Source organism: Podarcis liolepis (genome assembly GCF_965112155.1).
Source record: "Podarcis liolepis genome assembly, chromosome: 1".
Classification (NCBI taxonomy): domain Eukaryota; kingdom Metazoa; phylum Chordata; class Lepidosauria; order Squamata; family Lacertidae; genus Podarcis; species Podarcis liolepis.
In genome coordinates this window covers 61,414,438-61,425,873 of record NC_139554.1, presented here as the reverse complement: position 1 = coordinate 61,425,873, position 11,436 = coordinate 61,414,438, and the positions used below count along the sequence as shown (strand labels likewise).

The 11,436-nt window shown below is 44.3% G+C and overlaps 1 protein-coding gene and 1 long non-coding RNA gene across 2 annotated transcripts; one reads left to right on the top strand and one right to left on the bottom strand.

Moving 5' to 3' along the window:
• Nucleotides 1–280: 280 nt before the first annotated feature.
• Nucleotides 281–1,965, bottom strand: LOC310711219. The gene is made up of 2 exons (XR_014528387.1): nucleotides 1,329–1,965; nucleotides 281–1,035 (listed from the first exon to the last, which is right to left on the bottom strand). It is a non-coding gene; the product is annotated as an uncharacterized lncRNA (long non-coding RNA).
• A 110-nt stretch (nucleotides 1,966–2,075) lies between these two features.
• SVIP (small VCP interacting protein) lies at nucleotides 2,076–9,860 on the top strand. The gene is made up of 4 exons (XM_083512785.1): nucleotides 2,076–2,255; nucleotides 6,142–6,192; nucleotides 7,022–7,135; nucleotides 8,053–9,860. The coding sequence occupies exons 1-4, from the start codon at nucleotides 2,193–2,195 to the stop codon at nucleotides 8,065–8,067; spliced, it is 243 nt and encodes an 80-aa protein (XP_083368911.1). The 5' UTR covers nucleotides 2,076–2,192; the 3' UTR covers nucleotides 8,068–9,860.
• Nucleotides 9,861–11,436: the final 1,576 nt, after the last annotated feature.

Genomic DNA, 11,436 nt, shown 5'->3' with positions numbered 1-11,436 from the left:
GATGTAATGCACTGAAGTTTATTAATAAAGTTACTCGGCAAGACACAATCTGCATTAAACTGGCATCATATATGGTTGTGGCAGAACCTTGCATACAATATACTGAAGATACACACAAAAAACCCAACCTATAACTGAAAGGTGTATCAATTTATGGGATTAGTTACAAGTGTGAACCCATGAATGATAGGTATGGGGTGCAAAGTCATGACTAAAAAGGAGGGAGACATGCCTCCATGGAATACCAGCAACTAATATTCAGAATAATCACTGTCTCCAATCATGTCTCCAATTTTTTTATTTGTCTTGAATCTTCCAACATTCAGCTTCATTGGATGTCTATGAGTTCGAGTGTTAGGAGAGAAAAACTTTTCCTAGCCACTTTCTCCATGCCATGCATAATTTTATAAATGTCTAGTTGGCATCCATCTGTCTCAGGAGAAAAAGGACCAATGCACCTTTGGGAGTGACGTCAAACCATCCAGTGCCTACTAAGGCTGCAGAGATTGATATGGGAGAGACATGTTTTGTTGTAGCTGGGGCAGATGAAGGCTTCCGGTTGTGTTGACATAGGTGTACCATGGCATTTATTCTTTCTGCGCTCCTCCCAGCGGTCATCCCTCCCCTGGTCACTGCTGTGGCTAGACGACCTGTCTCCAGCCACTGTGATCATCTGCAAGGGATTCCCACACAGTGGGATTAATGTTGCCAGCCTTCACGTCACATTTGCAGGCATCTTTGTAACACAGAGTTCATCTGCCATCAGGCCTGGTGCTTGAAGCCAGCTCCCTGTGGAGCACGTCCTTGGGAACCCTGCCACCTTCCATTTTGTGGACATGACCAAGCCAGCGCTGACAGGAGTGCAAACATAACGTGGGCTTGCAAGAGCTCATCTTTGCATGAGACTGCCCTGCCACGCGATGCCCCAAATCTTCCTGATGCAGCACACATGACAGGCGTTGAGGTGTGGCTCCCGGAGGGTATTTAAGTTGCCCATCATTCACTTCCATAAAGCAGTGTGCTCTACACACAAGCCTGATAGAAGAAGAAGAAGAAGAAGAAGAAGAAGAAGAAGAAGAAGAAGAAAAAGAAGAGGAGGAGTTTGGATTTGATATCCCGCCTTTCACTCCCTTTTAAGGAGTCTCAAAGCGGCTAACATTCTCCTTTCCCTTCCTCCCCCCCACAACAAACACTCTGTGAGGTGAGTGGGGCTGAGAGACTTCAAAGAAGTGTGACTGGCCCAAGGTCACCCAGCAGCTGCATGTGGAGGAGCGGAGACGCGAACCCGGTTCCCCAGATAACGAGACTACCGCTCTTAACCACTACACCACACTGGCTCTCATCTTGATATTAGTCAGTAGCATCACCTTTTAAATGCATTATTATTTACTGACTTTTTTGTTTTCTCTTGCCAAAAGCGACTCAAAGCCATTTAACAACAACAAACAAACAAACCACCCTGAAATAAACAAAACCCGCACATACCTATATTTAAAAAAATACAGGGGGGACAATTTGATTTTTAAGGGGGGCAACTTGGAAGCTTGTTTAGACCCAGTTAATGGCCTTTTAGGCTTCCTCCACGTGAATAGGAGTTCACTTTTTGAATAATAAGAATTAATTGTCACGGGGTGGGGAGGCACCAGGATTTTAGAGATGCTTAGGTGGGGCATGGCCAAAAAAAGGTTGGGAACCACTGCTCTAAACTAAAAATAAAGTCCACAACGCTGGAACTTTTCCTCGTAGGGGGGTCCCCTCCCTCCCACCCCCGCTGGACCATCTCGGGGGTCCTTTTTTTCTAAACCTTTCCCCAGCCCTACAATATCTTTTCCGAGGCGAGGCGACCAGAACCCTACGCGCAGCTTCGCAGGTCCTCTGAACTGGCCGTTTCCCTTCCAGTTCCTTCCCTCCCGATCTCTGGCATGGAAAGTGACTCTCCTCCTCCTCCTCTTCCCAGTCCTTAAGACGCGCTTCTTTCTTTCCCTTCTGCTCCTTCCTTTCCCGGCGTTGCGGCCCGCCTTTCCCCCCGGCTCCGGAGCGGCAGGGGGCGCCGTCCTCTGCCGGCCCCTCCGCGGAAGGCAGCGTCGCGGCGGAGAGGCGGCTGGGAGGCCAGAGGGCAGCGGGGCGGGCCCTGCTTCGCTGCTTCCCAGGCGTCGGCGCTGCCCGGCCGCGGCCGGCCGAGGGGTGCGGCGATGGGGATGTGCTTGCCCTGCATGGGGGGAGCCGCCGACGACGTGGTGGAGACGCCCGACCCGGTAAGCGCGGGGGGTCCGTCTCCCTCCCCTTCCGAGCCCCCTTTCGCCATTAAGGGCCACCCCAGATGCAACTCCACCCCAAACACAGGGAAGTCTCGCCATTCAGTAGTAGCGAAACATTTCTTAACCCCCACCCCCCTTTCTTAAAGGGAAGCGAAGCGCCTTCCTTCCACCTGCGCGTCGCTTCTTCTAGTGATCTCCTTTCCCCTCCCTTCCCGGGTTGGATAAAGCGCAAAGCGTGGCCAGCAAATCTCTTCCAAATCCTGGGAGCGCAAGCTTTAAGACCTACTTGGAAGGAAGCCCGGCCGAGGGCCAGGTCAGCGGCTGGAGGATCGCAAGCCTTAGAAGTTAGCCAGGAGACACACCCTTAAGGACTAGCCGCTTGGAAGAAAATCCTATCGTGCTCAATAGAGGCAATAGTGTCTTGTTACGTGCTCTTGCCTTCACGCGTTGGTAGAGTTGGAACAATCGTGCGCTCAAAAGGGTCACCAGGTTGCAGGCGCCCCCAGTGATCCCAGGTACAGGCACAGAGGAATAGCGGCCAGTGAGTTTGGTGGTGGTGTTTTTTAAGCCTCAAAAGGAGAACAGAACTCTGGAGTGTACAAGCCCTGCTGGAAAAAGAGCACCTACTTTGCTGTTAGTGAGAATGAGAGAGAGAGAGATTACACGTTCTGTTGGATGCATAGTTCAAGGATATTTGAAATATTTATAAGTGTACGAAGTGCAGTTGTCTAATTGCTCTGTAAATGCTTCTGCTGGTATGGGGCGGGGCGGGGGCGGGACGTAATCGTAATAGCTAACCCAAGACGGTGTAGTTGCTTAGAAGCAAACCCCACAATCTACAGAGGGGCTTACTCCGATGTAAGCATGCATAGGATTGCAACTTGATTGTTTACTTATTTTTGCACAAAAAATAAATAGCATTTTTTAATTAAAAAAACCCCAGACAATACATTTTTTATAACAACATACCTTATTTAATAGCACACAAGCTACAGGTAAACTTGGTAGTTTGTAGAACAGTAAAATCCAGAAAGTTTGTGTTCTGAAATCTATATTTATCACTGACAACTTGATTTCCTGGGATTGCATCTAGACCAATTGATTTCTTGATACTACAGCAATATCAGTATCTTCCCTCCATGGTATCAAATTGAGGTTTTAATCCTACCTTTACATGATGTGCGATAATACATTTGTTTATTTCAAACATTTCTGTTCCACTCTAGATTTAAAATAACAATGATGATCTGAATTGAAACAACAAATAAGCACTATAAAATACCAAAATAAAACATTACAGGTGACTATCATACATAAAATACACATTTAAAGTAATATAATTGACAGGTGAATAAAACTCCCTCCCCTCAAAAAACCTCTTTGGTTTTTGTATTGGGCCAGGGAGGATTTTAAGAACATTTAGCTGAGCATAGTTAGAAATCTTCCCATCAGACCTGCCTGCTGAATGTGGTTGGAGGCAGAGCAGCTGGGATAGTTTGTTTGTTTGTTTTACAAGTGTATAAACTGCTTCACAGCCTGAAACCGTGTATGAGATTAAAAAAAGAGATAAAATACAGGCTCTGAAAATGCTAAAACCTTTTCAGCACCATGTACAATTAATAATCCATAAATGGTTGGGTCGTACTTCAGGGAAAGCCTTCCTAAATAAAAATTCATCCAGTAGCCACCTAAACATCAATATGCTTGATGCCTATCTAAATTTCAGCTGGTAATTGATTCCACAGGGCTGAATGCTCAGGGTCTGGTTTCTAGTAAAGTGGTACCTCAGGTTACAAACACCTCGGGTTACAAACACTTTGAGTCACAGACTCCGCTAATCCGGAAGCAATACCTCAGGTTGGGAACTTTACCTCAGGATGAGAACAGAAATCACGCGGAAGTGGGAGGTCCCATTAGCTAAAGTGGTACCTCAGATTAAGAACAGTTTCAGGTTAAGAACAGACCTCTGGAACGAATAAAGTTTGTAACCTGGGGTACAACTGTATAAGCTAAGCATACCTCTGGGGCATTCAGTATTCTCAGCAGTGCCTCATCTGAGCAGCACAGTTACTAGGCAGTGGTGGTGAGTGGTCCCTTGGATAACGCCTTGGTCCCAAGTGGCTGAGGGCTTTAAATGTTAAAAGCAAAAACTTGAATGGTGCCCAGTAGCATAGAGGCAGCCAGTGCAGTTCTTTCAGCAGAGGCGTGTACACGATGTCGACGGGATACCCTCGTCAGCAACCTAAGTGCTATGTTCTGCCTGTTTAAGGCTGTTTTCCCAGGAATCCTGACCACGGTCTTGAGCAGTGGGAATTGAATTGCTAGAAAGGGTTCAATTTTTATAATTTCCGAAGTGGAAACTGTTATAAAGTACAGTGGTGCCCCGCAAGACGAATGCCTCACAAGACGGAAAACTCGCTAGACGAAAGAGTTTTCCGTTTTGGAGGTGCTTCGCAAAACAAATTTCCTATGGGCTTGCTTCGCAAGACGACAATGCCTTGCGAGTTCCTGCGGGGTTTTTTTCCTCCCCCCACTTTTTCTAAGCCGCTTATCAGCTGATCCGATCAGCAGATAAGCCACTAAAAGCCACTAATCCGCTAATCCGTCAATGGGCTTGCTTCACAAGACGAAAAAACCGCTAGACGAAGAGAATCACAGAACGGATTCTTTTCGTCTTGCGAGGCACCACTGTAGTGCTTAGGGTGTGACGAGGCTCGAGAAAACCTTTGTTCAAATCCCCTGTCAGCCACAAAGTTTCCTGGGTGACCTTGAGCCAGTCTCTTGTCTCAAGGTCACCCTTTTAGTGCTGCTGTGAGGGTGAAATGCAGGATGTGGGGAGATCATTGAAAACACACTTGAGCTACCTCACTGAAAAAGGGGGGTGAAATGTATAGCACCTGGAAGGCCAAAAGCTCCCCTCCCTGTGTTGAAATCTTTCTCGTACTCACACACATGTTGTGTCTCCAAAATAATGTGCTGGAGAGAATTTACCTCCCCTTAGCTCACACCTCAGTGACAGACCCCAGGCTACTGTTCCAACCATTTCTAATTCACAGAGATTAAATCTGTCTTGTCTATCTCTCAGTGTGTGTGTGCGTGTGTCTGTCTGTCTTCTGGCATTGGTTTACTTCGATTTCCCCTTCTCCTACCCTCAGGTCCTTCATGTTCCATCTTTTACTTTGCTGCTGGACCGGACTGCTCACTTGGTCACTCACTCACTGTTGTTGGGCTGGAGCACAAACATCCACACCCTCTCCTCATACCCCTTTCCTCTGCTGAACTGGATTGGCAGGCCCTCTCTTATCCAAACAAGTGTGCATGTAGATGGGCTAGGAGCAAAGGAACCCGGTGCACACTGAATCAGACCGTTGGTCCATCTAGCCCAGTGCTGTCAATTTTGACTGGCACAGCTCTCCAGGGTTTTAGGCAGGAGACTTCCCCAGCTCAGCATGGAGATGAAGATTTCAGGGATTGAACCCGGGATCTTCTGCATACAATGTATGTGCTCTGCCCCTGAGCTGCGGGAAATGAACATCACCTCACTGTTTGTCTTCTTCTTTCTTCCCACTACTGCATAGTCAGATATTGGGGTGAGTAGAACCCTGGTATTCTTCCACCCTGAAATGTGCCCCCCCCCCGTAGCCTCACTTGGTTGCACTTTTGCCTAATGATGAGGCACTTGGACATCTCACTGTCGACTAGGAAATTGAAAGGCTTATATGCAGTTGCAGGCAGAATTGGCAACTTTGGCTCGAGTTCCCAACAACTGGGAATAATTTACTGCATTGCAAAGAGTGATGGGAAGTCCAATTTCCTCCTCAGTAAAGTTGGTGTGAAATAACTTCTTAAACCACTCTTTTTTTATACTGTATCCTTTTTGCAGGAGCTGAAAAGAAGACAACTCGCAGAAGCTGCAGAAAAAAGGCAGATGGAGGTAACCTAGTGTTTGGCACAGAGATTGACTCAGATACTTCCTTACTGAGTGAATGGGAGCAATAGACAAATGGTTGTTTTCTGGAAATTGCATCAGAGTCATTCCTGAGCTGCTCTGGAATATAGGCTTTACAACTAATATTTTTGGAATTAATATCCAGTAATAGTTTCTAGGTATCATATGCTTCTAGATATTTGGCTATCGTAAATAACTCTAGTCTCCCAAACTTTTCGGGCAGTAACAGGATTGCTTTTCTGAAGAGTTTCAAGAGGAAATGGCTGGCCAGAGCAAGGCACGGGCTTTCATCTTCCTTGCCTCGTTTTTTTTCCTTTCTGGGGAAGGATGCCTTTGGACCCATGAAGAGCTCAGAGGATTCTGAGTCAAGGAATGTCCAGGGATGCTATGTGGCCCATGGACGCCATGCTGGCTACCCCAGTTGTCTACATGGACAACTGTGTTTCCGTGCCCTCTGGCACTCGTCACAGTCCTCCGTGCGCCAGAAGCAGTTTAGTCATGCTGGCCACATGACCTGGAAAGCTGTCTGTGGACAAATGCCAGCTCCCTCCGCTTGAAGCGAGATAAGTACCGCACCCTATAGTCACCTTTTACTGGGTTTAACCGTCCAGGGGTCCTTTACCTTACATGAATTTAATATCCACTGAATTTGAGATTTATGTAAAAGAGCAGCCCTGTGCATGCCTGTAATTCATTTAGGAAAGAAAAAGCAGAACGGAAAAGGTATTTTATGTGATTGTTGTGTTGATTTTTATATATTAAAAAAACCCTAGATTGTCATGTGATTCTTGTGTCCCATTGTTCCTTTCTAAAGTCTGCTTCTCGGGGTATAAAGAATCCATCTTCTGTGGAGGAAAGGAAAAGGAAACAGGAGGAAATGGAAAAACGCCTTGAATCAGGCCCCGGACCAGGCGGCGGCGGACTGAGAGTAATTATGCATAAGATTAAACGCTGTAATTTCTTCTTCCCCACCCCACTTTTTAAAGTAATTATTGAGAGTCAGTTGAGTGATTGCCTTCTTTTTGCAGACAACTGTGTCTTGTAAAGTGCTTTGTTGCTGTTGAGGCATTTGGCACAGGGAATCCAGATCCATTTGATGGTTTGCTTCACGCGTAGCAATTTCATTGAACAACTGAAAACTGTTTTTCAGAATAGGAGTGCGATGGAGTCTTATGACATTTAAAAGCGAAAACATTAAATTGAGTAAATAATTTTAAAAATATTTTAAATTTAAAGAATTTATAAAGCATCCACTCTTTGATAATGTCATGAGGTGTACAAAGAAAGAAAGTTAAAAATGAATATATTAAATACATCTGTAAAACCAGCAGGGATAATATCCAGCAGTGCTACAAAACTGGTTGAATTGTAAGTTTCTTAAGCAGGCACCAGAAAGAACAAATTGTTGTCACCATGCTCATTTCCAGTGGGAGTGTATTCTAGAATCTGGGTGCCACCACACTTAAAGCTCTGCAGCAGGTATTGTTTACATGAAAATCCAAGGTGTGTGGCAGCCACAAGTGGCCTCACTTGATGACCTAGGGGTTTGAGTGGAATGCTATGGAACAGAATTGTATTTCCTAGGAGTATACACAAGCATTTGTTGTGCATTCCTGGTGGTCCAAAATTATTGCTGGAGGTGTCCAATAAAAACCAAATACGAAAGAAATAATCAATGCATAAGCTAAATGTGGCCTCTCATGAGCAGATGAACTGGATTCACAAAATGTAAGCCTATTCCTATGTATAATAAAACCCTTGATCTTGATAAAGATCCCTTGATAAAACAAGGCTGTGAATTTATATCCCCTTTTCACCTTCTTATGTTTTTTCCCCCCATCCTAGTGGCAAGTTGGATAACTCCAAGGGCAGCTCCTGGAGGGAAGAAGACATCCTACTGCCAAGACCTTGCCAGTTCTTGCGACTGAATGGCACTTGTTCGGTGTCTGGTTTTTGCCATTGTTTGCCTCTGAAGATGCAGCAGTACTTTGCCACCATAGCAGAGCAGGGGAAAGATGTGCACTAAGGTTATTGTCAAGTGAAAGCTTCACAATGCACAGCAGAGGTGGCCAAAATCAACAGTCCCCTACTAGTTCCGTTGCCATGTTCTAGAGTTTTGCATGTCTTAACATATTTGAGGGGCCTGAGGAGACACGTATGTAATAAATGAAATTTTCCTGCCTTGATTCTTATGGAAATCCATTCTACTTTTTACAGTGTGCCCAGATACTTAACTGTGTCCTTTTCTCCCCTTGTGTCACACTTGTAAGATTTAAGTCACAGTCCTTAAATCTTAACGTGAGAGTGAGTATTTTGAGGATAGAAGCTTTGGTGCCTTTTAAGGGTGAACTCATATATTTAAGAGAAATGTCACCATGAGGTAAGAAATTGTGTCTCATTCTTAAAAATGCTAACTCTGGGAGGGCAGTGGACAATATTTATGGGATTTATTTTGCTATCTCTCATATTTCCTTCTACAGCATTGAGAGTATGTGATTGTGAATCGCTTAAAATACAATTAAACCAAAAAGGTTTTGCCTGCCTGCAGTTGTCCCTAAGTTGGTACTGAATGATGCCTGTCATGTCAACTGGGTAGACAGTACAAAGCCTTGACATGTTCTGCTTTCTGGCTATTTCTTTATTTTTAAATTAGTATTCTGAAACAAATATAGGGAATATTCATGTAGTCTCTTTGAAGAAAACCAAGGAATTAAATCAGCTTATGAGGGAGATGGTTTCGCCTTTACTTTTTGTTCTTAAAATTAAGTTGGTGGTTTCTTGCATGCTCCCAAAGCATATTTGGTTTTTTAAAAAAATCAGTAAAAAATGTACAAAACAAAATCTAAACTATATGCAACCCTTGTGTGTGTGTGTGTGCGCGCGCGCACGTAAATAAAGTGCCCAAATGAACTTCCTCTAACTTAAACGGGTTATTTAACTTTTCCCATCCCACAGCATTGTTATAGGTCGTGCTGATTTTCAAAGAGCAGACGAATCCCTACAATAAAATACCCCATTAAAATGGAATGAAATTAAGTTGGAAGGAATGTGCAGTTTTAAAACCTCTCAACATTCTGCTGAGTTAGCTTCTACTAAAGAAAGTATGTTTCTTGTTTTCTAGCCCACAGTAATATAATGTCTGCAGCCTTTCCCCTAAAGGTCAAACTCTGTGTTGAATTTCATAAGCTATGCTGTATTTTTAACTAAAACTGTCCAAGTGCTTTAACAAGTTAACTGAGAATGGGATGTTTTCCATTTCCTTGGCACAAAATAACACAGGTTTGGGTTGGGAGTGATGCATTTGGCCCAGTTTTGAGAGAAAAGTTGTGGGTTACGGCAATTTCCCTTTCACTCATTAGCTTTACAAGGTGTATCATGGCAGGAGAGAGTCTATCATCTGTCTTCATATTTGTTCACGTAATGTGATTGTTTTAATAAATACAGTGCAGAAAGTCTGGCCACGTTGTAAAATACCGATACCTCAAACATAATTATGGGCATTTGTGTTGCACTCATACTGTACTTACTGCTTTTTCCTGCTGTAATACCAATGGAATAACACTTGCGACATCTAGATTTCCAGTAATGCAGAGCATCCTTTAAGAGGATGATGCTAAGAAAAGTTATTATTAAAGTGCCAATTTGGGAATTAAGTTGCCTGTGCTTCTTTTATTACTTCTGTTGAGCTCCCAAAAAGGGGGTCCATGTTGGACTGAGAGCTTTCCGTTGTCAACACTTTCTACATTAATTGGTGCAAAACCACTGTGTTCTTTCAGTGCAAACAGTAGGTGTGTGAGGTCTCAGCCCTTTACTGGCTGAACTTTTTATACTTCTCTGGCTGTTATAGTTGCCATACTTCAGAATGAATTTTGAATTTCAGAGCTTTGAATAATGTGGATTTTGTGTTTGAGGAAAGGAGTGTGTTATTTTATGTGACAAGTCATGGTGTTGTAGAAAGGTACTGGAATTTTATTTGTGTTACAAGTTGTGCTGTTTGCTTATATTTTCCAGAAATACTACAGAAGGATTTAATACAGAATTATTTTTAAAACACATTTTCAGGAGCCAAGTGTTTTTAATTTCACTAAGAGCAAGACTGTGAATTACAGCTTTATATCCTGTTACATATTTGTTCTGACCACTCTCCTCTCCAAAGGCGACTTGAGACTTCTTAGGAATAGATACAATCCTGCTTACCCCATTTGCTATTGCAGAGGCAAGGTGTCTGCCTCTTCTTGTTTGTGTGCAACCCAATAAGCTGATTGAGGGGTCTCACACACCCAAAAACAGGTTATTAGTACTTTGAGAGAGCAGATAGCCTCTATCCAGAAGCTTTTTGCAGGTGAGGATCTTGTTCCCACTGTCCTGAAAACTTGAGTGCGTAGTAGAAAGAAAGCAGTGCACAAGCTGTAGACAAACCATGTCCTTTCCATATTTTTTGGGAATGAGCAAGTTCCACCAAAATCGAAGGGATTTTGAAGTAATGTATAAAAAGATCTTAGGGACGTGGGTGGCGCTGTGGGTAAAACCTCAGTGCTTAGGACTTGCTGATCATAAGGTCGGCGGTTCGAACCCCCGCGGCAGGATGAGCTCCCGTCGTTCGGTCCCAGCTCCTGCCCACCTAGCAGTTCGAAAGCACGTCAAAGTGCAAGTAGATAAATAGGTACTGCTTTATAGCGGGAAGGTAAACGGCGTTCTGTGTGCGGCGCTGGTGCTGGCTCGCCAGATGCAGCTTCGTCACGCTGGCCACATGACCCGGAAGTGTCTTTGGACAGCGCCGGCTCCCGGCCTCTTGAGCGAGATGAGCGCGCAACCCTAGAGTCGGTCACGACTGGCCCGGACTGGCAGGGGTACCTTTATAAAAAGATCTTAGGTTCTTGTCAAATATGTAATTTGATAACAAAAGGATATTGGTTGCAGGTAGAGTCCTTGATGCAATGCCCCTGGAGCGTTACCAGGTATCTGATGACACTACATAGGAGCAGAGGTTACACACATGCTTGTCTTCTGAGGTCTGATGCCTTCAACTAGGATTTTCCATTTTGTGTGCACAAAGCATTGAAAAGATCAAGGCAATGCCAGCCTACATGGAACATCCAAGTTGTGTAAGCTTCTTATTTGGTCTGAGACAATGATGGTCAAAAGATCCATTCCGTCAGCAGCTCACGGAAAGTGACTGTTCTTATAGCTGCAGATTAAGGATTACTTATAGGTAAACCTATACTGTAA